The following is a 10,491-nucleotide window of genomic DNA, read 5'->3' on the forward strand; positions in this document are numbered from 1 at the left end:
AAAAAAAAAAAAAAAGAAAAGAAAATGAAGCCATGAGAATGCCACTCTCAGGCACTCTTGTTCTTGTCCCTCAGTGTGGAGGGAACCACCCTGAGGAGCCTGGCAGAGGCAGGGACAGAGGTTGAGGGACAGTGGCACTTGGAGGAATGAAGCTGTGCTGTGGACACTGGGCACACCCTCCTGGAGGGCAGCTGGAGCAGAGGAGCAGAAGTTCTCAGGTGGGTGCTGGTGTGGTGTCCTCGGCACCATGTGGCAGGTTCAGCGCCTGCCTGTGCAATGACACCAGCCTGACCTAGTTCTGCAGAATCTGGCCTGGGAGGTGTCAGGTCAAGGCCATGCTAGGGAGCAGACCCATCGTGGTGGACAGAGGCCACAGAGTGGATATAGTACCAGGAGCCTGGCGAGCCTGGCTAGTACAGCAGGACACAGCAAGGGGTTGTCAGCACACTAGACAGATGGCCAGTTCTGGGAGGGCAGTCCCAGGGTCTCATGCTGGGGGTGGGGGCATCAGGCAAAACACAGGATGTCTGATGGAGTTCTGCTCCTGCCCCCAGCACCCAGATCCCCCAAGAGTCCTCCCAGAACTCAGTGAATGTCTGGGAACCAGATAGGAGGGAGTATATGGTCAGCCTGGGGAGCAGACCCTGGGGATTTGGGGAGCTGTGGGAGACCTAGTGTCATCTCAGAGCCAGAGTGTGTGATGATTGGGAAGTGGTCAAAGCCAGACGTGGTAGCCCACCCCTGTGCTCTACCACTTGGGAGGCCGAAGACGGTTACCTCCCACCCCCCGCCTCCTCCACTGTGTCTACTGCAGAAACCATACAGAAGCAGAAGCCACTGCCCACAGACATGATCCTGCCTGTTTTGGGGTCTTCTGTTCACTAAAGGCCGTCGGGCCCCTGGGCCCCAGAAGTCACAAGTATGGCACTCCCATGCCAGGGACCCGATGTGTGCCTGGGCTGAGCAGGAGCTGCGGCTTGCTGGGGTTTAGTTCCCCATCCTGTAACAACAGCATACTGCTGGTTCTTTTAATGTTAGAGTTTATTGGTCCATGTTTGCAGTCTGTAATGATTCTGTTCCTTGTCAGGAGATGCTTCATATACGCAACCCATCTTCATTCTTTTTAAGGCCCTTCCCTAGCTAGTTTCACATTCTGAATCATTTATCTGATATGTTGTTGGTCACGTTTGTGTTATACCTTCCTTCTAAATCAAGGTTTTATTAGGACCTAATGTCTCCTGGGCGAGCAGTATTGGAGATGGAGCCCAGGGCTCTCGCACTGAGCTACATCCCTAGAATATTTTATTTTTTTTTTATTTTGAGGCAGGGTCTCATGGAGTTTCTCAGGCTGGCCTCAAGCCTGTGATCTTCCTGCCCCAGCAGCCCAAGAAGCTGAGTTTACAGACATGTCCCATCACGCCTGACTAGCTGGGTCTTTTAATGGAATAACTAGTTTTCTTCATGCCATAATAGTTTTTCATTTTGCTTTGTTTGCTACATATTTTAAACTTATAGTTTCATATCCCTTCTCTCATTTGCTGGTTTGGTGAGTTATGTTGGATTCCTCTTTTTTAAAATTCTTATTATTTTGGAAATTCTATAATTTCCATCCCAGCAGTGATCACCTTTTCTTCCTCTATACTCATAATTAGAAGCATTTACATGGCATTCGTTTTTTTAAATAAGGTGCCTGTGAAAATCTCACAACCTAAGACTGGGTGTGGTGGCACGCACCAGTAATCTCAGGGCTTGGGAGGGTGAACACAGGAGGATCACTCCGAGTCTGATCTGTGTAATGAGACCCTGTAGACCCTGTACTAAATACATTTTAGAAAGAAAAAGAAGAAAGAAAGAAAGAAAGAAAGAAAGAAAGAAAGAAAGAAAGAAAGAAAGAAAGAAAGAAAGAAAGAAAATCTCACACCCTGACTTGGCTATGATCAGTTCCCCTCCCGTGTCCCTTGGTCCTTCCTCAGTACATCCTAATGTCATGCCCTGCAGCCCAGGGACTTTCTTTCCCCAGATGGGGACTCTTAGACAGAAGTAACCAGTAAAGGGGAATTTAAAACTGCCAAGCAAGGCCATTGGCTGCACCCTGCTTTCTGAAAGCCCCAGATCTTCTCAGGTGCACCTGTGTCACAGGTAGGGCCTGACCGTTGTGGGCAGGCATCCCTCAAACTCTTGTCAGAGGCCAACAGAGGCCCTGTAGAGTTCTGGACTTTCCACCACCTGGGCCCTGGGGGGTGGGGCGGGCGTGGGTTCTGCCTCAGTCAGAGCCAGCTGGCGACCTGGAGCTTGCAGGCAGTGCTCGAGGGGCTGAGGCTGGATCCTCCAAGAAGCTTGGGCCTCACTGTGCTAGGGCAGCTCACCGGGCCAGGAGTGCAGCAGCAGGAGCCGGTGCCCACTCTCTCTTGTTGTGCCCAGACATGGAGAGCAAAAGATGTGCACTGCTTGGTCAGGGCTGGCAGACAGCACCTGGCCTACGGGACAGGGACAGGGACAGGGACAGGGACAGGCTAATCGGTCCACATGGTGGGGAAAGCTCACTACCTCGGGTGGAAGGCTGGCGTATGCTGCACAAAATGTCCCTCAATGATGCCCCCTTTTAAAGGAAAGCTTTTGCTGCATCTGGACATTCTAGACATAAAGAAGTTGCTGAAGTATGATAAAGTAGAGTTAGAAAATCACGTCTTAGGGCCAGGTATAGTGGTGCACACTTGTAATCCCAGTGCTTGGGAGGCTGAGGCCAAAGGGTTGCTGCCAGTTTGAGGCCATGCTGGGCTACCCAGTGAGACCCTGTGTCAGAGAGAGAGAGAGAGAGAGAGAGAGAGAGAGAGAGAGAGAGAGAGAGAGAGAGACCTATAAAACACCCATTTGTTTATGACAAAATAATCACAGAAAACAAAAATCTTTTGGGAGTAACTTTAAAGTGGAGTTTGTTAGACTAAGGGGTATAGAAAAAATAAAAGTTAGAAAAGAGACAAGGAAGTCATAATCAACAATTCTTGTTTTGTTTTGAGACATGGTCTTGCTGTGCAGTTCGTTGTGCCTTTGAACTTGCCAAGCTGGCCTTGAACTCGCATTAATCCTCCTACCTCAACCTCCTTAGTGTGCTGGGATTACAGCACGTGCTACCACATTCAGAAACTTGGACTTTCAAGGAGACTTCTAGCCTGCTGAGGCAAACACAGGGACCAGGATTCAATCCCTGCAAGCTGTGCTGGCCTCACCCCCAGGGCGCACTGAGCCAGCGACTGAGATTGGGCTTGGTGGCATGCACCTGTAATCCCAATGCTTGAGAGGCTGAACATAGGAAGATCACTATGAGTCTAATCTGTGTAGTGAGACCTTGTGGACCCTGTACTAAATATATTTTTTTAAAAAAATTAGGGAGAGAAAGTAAAAAAAAAAAAATAAGGATGTGTTGTTATGTTTTATATATATAACTTTGGTTTGGAAGCTTAATTTGTTCCCAAAACATGCTTATAATCCAAAACACTTACATACCAAAGCAAATTTCCCTATAAGAAATAATGGAGACTTGGGTGATTTGTTCAGCCACCCAAAAATATTCACATAAAAATGATTACAAAGCCAGGTATGATGGTGCATGGTTGTAATCACGGCACTCATGAGGCTGAAGTAGGGGGGTCACTGCAAGTTCAAAGCCAGCCTGGGGTACATAACAAGACCCTGGGTCAGCCTCCCCATGATTACAATGCTATACTATGATAAAAAAATACAATAAAAAATTTAACTTTTTAAAACCTCCATGGCTGGTGTGAAGGAAACGAGAGGAGAGCAGATGTGTAAGACTAAAAGAATCACTGCCGTCTCTTGGTTCAATGGAATCTTTTTCTTTGCATGCAATTTTGACAAGGAATCTATTCAATATTTGCTTTTGCCTCCTCTTGAGGATTTTGTGGAAATGTGACATTGCATTGTTACTAAACAGATTCATTAGGCCAACCAGATAGCTCAGCAGATTAAAGCACCTGCTTAGGTAGACACAGGGACTGGCATTCAATCCCTGGCTGTTATGCCAGCCCTACCCCAGGGGTGCCCTGAGAGGGTGATAGAGATTGGGCATGGTGGCTTGTGCCTGTAATCCCAGTGCTTGTGCCTGTAATCCCAGACTGAAAACAGGAGGATCACTACAAGTCCAAGCTGTGCAGTGAGGCCCTGTAGTTTCTGTACTAAATACATGGGAAAAAAAAAAAAAAAAAAACAGATTGCTCACTCACACTGCTACAGCTTTATTCAGATGGTACTTTTCTACCAAATTTTGTACTGTATTCATATTTTACACTTCTTTCTAGTTTCATTTGAAGTGAGTGATTCCTCCACTTTTTCTTATCCTCTATAACAAGATCTCCGTAACTTCTGGCTCCTTGGAGATGATCTTCCCCAATCCTGCAGCAAAGGGAGGTAGAGAGCAAAAGAGCCACTGTCTCAATTTTGATCATGTGACATTCAGAATTGTTTTTTTTTTAAAACATCCTGCCTTTATTAATTCTAAATTTAATTGTAACAAGGTACAAAGATAAAAAAAAAGTTATTGTTTTTGTCATAAAAGGTAATTTAATATTTCCTAGTCTACTACTAACTTGTTCATTGTTTTTTCCTCTACTAGATAATTGTATATTTTCACCATTATAATTTCCAAAAGATGCCATGAAAAATCAAGATGATCTGAGGTTCCAGGGACTAACAAGTTTCTTTTTATTATTCTTATCTTCAAATTTTCATTTGACTTTTAAAAAATATAATGTAATTTCTTATTTATGCTTAAGAAAGTTGAGAAACAGTCATATTTTTTATTTTTCCAGGGAATGAGTGAAATAATTTTTGAAGAAGCTCTTCAATTATGAAACTCCTAATAAAAATAATCCTTTAAGTATTGTTCTCGTCCGGGTAATGACGAATGTATGCCCACGTGTTGGAAAAGAGAAGGTTTATATTCCACCTGAATTTCCCTCTTTCGTTCCTTGCATTTTTCTAATTTTTCTCCTACATCACATATCTTTATGTGAAAAAATTCATCTAAGAGTAAGTCAATAGGTCTTTCTTTGTGGAACATTAAAAAAAAATGTACAAAGCCAGCCAAGTCTTCAGATTTGAACAATTTTCCTATAAATCCCAGCACTGAAAAGTTAATATAGAGCCAATCATTCGAAGTCATATTATTTATAAATCTTGTTAATTTTGTAAAGTACATCTCTTTAGCGATAATGTCATCTTCCAGCTGGAAAAAACTCAAAATGGCATTACAAATTTTAAATGCTCCTATTGAGCAAGTTACATGAGCTTGAAAAATATGGAACGCTTCACGAATTTGCGTGTCATCCTTGCGCAGGGGCCATGCTAATCTTCTCTGTATCATTCCAATTTTAGTATATGTGCTGCCGAAGCGAGCACGACATTCAGAATTGTGTACTTCTCATATTGCAAGACATCACTTGTGTCTTAGTTTCTTTTCTCCTTGCTGAGACAAAATATCTGACACTCAAAGTTAAAAGGGGAAAAGTTTATATCAGCTCACAGTTTATAGAAGTTCTAGTCCATATCAGCTGACTCCAAGGCAGGGTAGCACATGGTAGAGGGGCAAGATATCATGGAAGTGGAAAATAGCAAAAGCAACAGAAGAAAAGTGAAGCAACCCTCTTTCTGCCATTTATATTATATCCAGTCTACTGGGATTAGGGCAGTGGATTGATCCAGCAAGTATCCACTCTTAATGAGTCAATCACATACTCTAGATTCAGCCACTTCTGAAAACACTGTGATCTGCCTTTTGGGGGGACATCTAGACACCGCCATAACATTGCACCCTGGGCCCCCAAGACTCATGCATATCCCTCTATGCAAAAGGCATTTATTCTATCTCCAAGAGTTGCCAAAGTCTGAACAGTTTTGGCAGTGCTAAAAAATCCAAGTAAAAAGTTTCCTCTGAGATTTAAGATGAACTCTTAAAACCAGGCATGGTGGCACACACCTGTAATCCCAGCATGGGGGAGGCTGAAACAGGAAGATCACTATGAGTCTGAACTGTGTAGTAAGACCCTGTACCAAATACATAATTTAAAAAAAGATGAACTCTTAGCTGTGAGCCCCTGGGCAAATGAAAAGGTTACACACTTCCAATATTCAATGACACAAGACAGATATTTTGATTGAAAGTTACAAATGAGGATACAAAGGAATAGGACCAAAACAAGTCTAAAAATCCAGCAGGGAAGCCACATACTGGCTCACATCTATAATCCCAGCACTCCCAGGCTGAAACAGGAAGATCATTGAGAGTTTGAGACCAGCCTGGGCTACAAAATGAGCTCAAGGCCAGCCTGAACTGTGTAGAGAGATCTTGTCTCAAAAAAAAGATAAAAACAAACAAATAAAATACCAGCAGGGCAAACATTAAGTCCTGTAGCTCCACATGCAGCACCTGAGGCAATCTGTTGCAAGATGTGAACTCCAGAGGGCTTGGTGGATCTGCCCTTGTAGCGCTTCCAGTGGTTGGAACTCCCATGGCTTCTCTCTTAGGTCTACTTTACTGCTTCCTGGCAATTTTCCTCAGATGATGTATGTGCCTGGCTTCTCTAGACTTCTGGGGTCTCCACTGCACCTTTGGCTTTACACTCAGAGCTTCACACACTGTCCTCTCAGAGTCACACTGTCTGGCCTCCTAGACCATCTTCTGAAATCTGGGTGGAAGTCTTCTTGACCCCATAATTATTGTATTCTGCACATACCTAAAACTGTTGCCACATAAGTGATGCCAAATTCTGCTGCCAACTGGCTCAGTAGCCAGGCTTTCCTCTCTCTTGGCTGTAGGGACCAAGTATCTGGATTGCCAAACACTCTGAATCCAATTCCTAGAAACAAATTCTGCAGAATAGAGAGCCCTTCCCAGTCCTAATTACAGTCCAGGAAGTTTATATCTGTGATCCCATGGAAAACTTATTGGAATTCTATCAAGATAATTCCAGTCTAAAACTTCCAATGCAACCTATGGTGACAATAAAGACCTAAGGCATATCTGTAGTTGTGGGGAGCCAAAGGGTTCTAAGTCCAAGTAGTAAGATGATTAACTGAAACAAAGGTCTTGACCTAAGACTGAACTCAAATTTTATTAATTCACGAAGAAAGGAGTGGCTTGAAGCTATGTGTTATGGTTTGTGTCTAGTTGTCCCCCCAAAGCCTCATGCAATCATGGGGTGACGTCTTGTTACTCATTCTTTTTTATTTTTTATTTTATTTATTTATTTATTTATTTATTTATTTATTTATTTATTTTTGTTATTCATTCTTGATCCAGTGCTGGGATTATGGGTGCAACTGCTGCATCCACCTTGAGGTAGATAATCTGTGTAAAATGTAAGGAGGGGAAAGAGGCTAGCTAGTTTCCCCTCCCTTTGCTCTTTGCTGTTTTCTGCAGCCATGAACCACTGCCCTCTCCTATGTGCCACTCTGCCTTGGAGCCAGCTGAGTATGAACTGAAACTTCCCCCAACTGTAAGCTAATTAAACCTTTCCTTCCTTAATTTTAGGCGTTGGGTATTTTGTCCCAGCAATGAGGAAAAAGTAACTAAGACAATGGGCTACTGTGAGAATGCTGGAAGTATGAAAGTCTGTGAGCTGGGCTAGGAGTCACAAAATCACCTCTGCACTATGCAAAGAAAATGCAGGAAGAGTAATCTGCATAACACAATTGAGGTAGCATGTGATGTTTTGGGATTGGTGCTTCAGCTCTGCATTGATATGTACAGAGATTTATTTGGTATAGGATTTCTCTACATGGCTTGGACTCATAGCAATCCTCCTGTCTCATCCTCCCAGCACTGGGATTACAGGTGTGTGCTGGCACAGGGCCAGCATGGTATGTGGTATCAGGAAACAAACTTTGGTCCTTGTGCTTGCCAGGCAGGCACTTAGACCAGTGAGCTCTCTCTCTAGCCCAAAGAGATATCTTGAGGCTCATCCTAGCCAACAGTGTGGAGCACAGCTCTCCACCCCACCCAGGCTCACACATGTCTTTGGGAGCTGCAGGGTGTGGGAACACTGTCTTCTCCCCTTGCTACAAACACTTCACACCAGCTTCTTGGCTGGAACAATTTGCATTGCTTAAAGCCAAAGGAAGGGATAAGGAAAAGTCCTAGCCAACTCTGTACATATCAATGCATAGAAATAGGGCCAGGTTGAGCCAGAATGGAGACAACTGCTTTTCTTTCAAGAAGAGTCATCCAGATGGTCCTCCTCACTCTAAGCTTCAGCCATTCTGAAACATGGTGCTTGTGGCTTCTTGTTCCAAGCAAAGTCTTTCACTTTTGTAATTTTGGGGCTGAAAAGACTGGAGTACTGTTGCTTCTTGTGACACCTTCAGGCCATTTTTTCTGTTCCTTCTCAGCAATCAAGAGCTTTGCTCTCTCTTTGCAATCTACAGCTTTACTGGAGCTTCTTTTCTGGACAAACTCACAATACTTTAAATCATTTTGCTGGGCTCTTTGCTTTTGATTCTCAACATAAATCTGACTAAAAGACCCAACAGCAGCCATCCCATCACCTCAATATTTGAGTGCCTTGAGATTTCTTCTGCCAGATTAATTAGTTCAATACCCTTAATCTCAGTCTCAGGCAAAGTCTCTGGACATAAGCAAAATACAGATAAACTCTGCCAAGCTGTAATGTGCATCATCTCGACTCCAAAAGCCAGTGTAGTCTTTTTTCCCAGCAGAAACCTCCAGAGCCTCATCTTTACCAGCAGGACTTCAACCTTCTGATCTTCAGAGCTCGGACCAGAATCTCCCATACAGAACAGCCCAAGGTATTCCAGCTCTACTTCTTTAGCCTGGATCTCCAAGTCATTCCAAGCTCTTCCCATGAGCCATTTTCAAAGGCTCTTGAGCCACACAATCAGGTAAGATCACAGTCATTACCCCACTCCCAGTACTAAATTCTATTATAGTTACTTTTCTCATTGCTGAGACAAATACCCAACAGCAAAATTTAAAGGAGAGAAGGCTTATTTATCTTGCAGCTTGTAGAGGTTTCAGCTTAGAAGTGACTGGCTCCAAGGCAGGGTGGCACATGGCAGAGGGGCAACAGTTCATGACAGTTGACAAGAACAAAAGCAATGAGAGAGAAAATTGCCATGAAAGGCTGACTTTAAAGCCACTTAGGAAGAGAAATGGTTAAAGATTTCTCTAAGTACTACAGAGGTGTATATCTGTCCCTTGAGCTGATAAAGATGAGGGAGGCTCTAGACCACCAGGGGCCTAGAAGATGCTTGAAAGTCATAGCCTTGGTTAGGTCATGTGGACAGCTTGCTCCTATACATAGAAAAGCACTCAGATTCTTGGTGAAAGTGTTTCTCTTTCTAGAGATTTAAAGTTCACACGCATAAGAGTCGAGGGCTGACACAACACCCTCTAAGTATTTTTTGTTGCTTCACAGATATGATTGCATGCTGCAGATGAAACTGTCACACCTGATGCCTGGAGGAGGTATTGCCTGCTCACAGGGTGAGCAAAGAGAGAAGTGTGCTTTGCCTGGTAGTTTTTTTTATTTTTTTTTTTTTATTTTTTATGAGCAGAATATATTTATTGAGAGAAAGAAAGCTCCTGTCCCAAGAGAGGGATGGGGGGGCGAGCGGGTAGTTCCCCCCCTTTTGTTCTTTAAAAACAAAACAAAACAAAAACAAAAACAGGGCCCTGGCTGTGCAGCCCAGGCTATGCAGCTGTGCTAGAACCACAGGTGTGCGCTGCCGTGCCTCACAAGCGCATTGAGACTGCTTAGCTGCGTGGTGGTGAACCTATGGCACCCCTGGCATTTGTTTTTCTTTTAAGACAAAAAAATGGTAATGCATGCGTTGTTTTTTCTAAATTAAAACCTCCACATTCAGGTTTAAATGCAGTGTTGGTACTCTGTGATAAATAAGTGGGTTTCAGGTTGTAGTTTAGGCATCCATCTCTAAAGATTTACCACCACAGATCCAGCTGTCGCTCTATCTGCACATTGAAGTTAATATTACTGGGCTATTAAAGAATTAGTCCTGATGTTCAAATTAGGGTAAAAATAGAAATAATTTAGAAATATAATTCCAGTCAAATTAAATGAGGAAGCACTTCCTCTGTTACATACAGTTCAAGGCCAGGATGAACTACACAGAAAGAACTTGTCTCAAGAAGAAGGAGGAGGTGACATGCCAGTTGCTGCTATGATGTCTCTTGGGTAGATGGTTGTTCAAAAAGAAGGGGGGTAGTGAATGAAAGCAAGAGACAGGAAAAAGAATATTGTGGGACTGTCCTGCTTCAAGGTTGTATATGGTGAGAGCTTTGGACTTATGTGTAAACATAAGAAGTATATAATTCTTTATGCCTATTTTTAAAATATATTCTAATTTATAAATGTTTTTTATTATATTCTGTAGGGACTTAAAGTTCAACATATCAATACTTGATGAAAAATACCTGTTCCATATTATGCCTAAGATGTT

General features: G+C 43.2%; 1 protein-coding gene and 1 non-coding gene across 2 annotated transcripts in view; one reads left to right on the forward strand and one right to left on the reverse strand.

Moving 5' to 3' along the window:
- Nucleotides 1-4,914: 4,914 nt before the first annotated feature.
- The window catches only part of Dnmt3l (DNA methyltransferase 3 like), a 17,359-nt gene continuing 11,782 nt past the window's right edge, over nt 4,915-10,491 (forward strand). Inside the window, exon 1 of the mRNA XM_023716073.1 lies at nt 4,915-4,923. Within this exon, the coding sequence (XP_023571841.1) occupies nt 4,915-4,923 (9 nt within the window). The remainder of the gene's footprint in view (nt 4,924-10,491) is intronic.
- On the reverse strand, nt 5,309-5,415 carry LOC111816982. The gene has a single exon (XR_002821281.1). It is a non-coding gene; the product is annotated as a U6 spliceosomal RNA (small nuclear RNA).

This window comes from Octodon degus, unplaced genomic scaffold (assembly GCF_000260255.1).
Source record: "Octodon degus isolate 3935 unplaced genomic scaffold, OctDeg1.0 scaffold00045, whole genome shotgun sequence".
NCBI lineage: Eukaryota > Metazoa > Chordata > Mammalia > Rodentia > Octodontidae > Octodon > Octodon degus.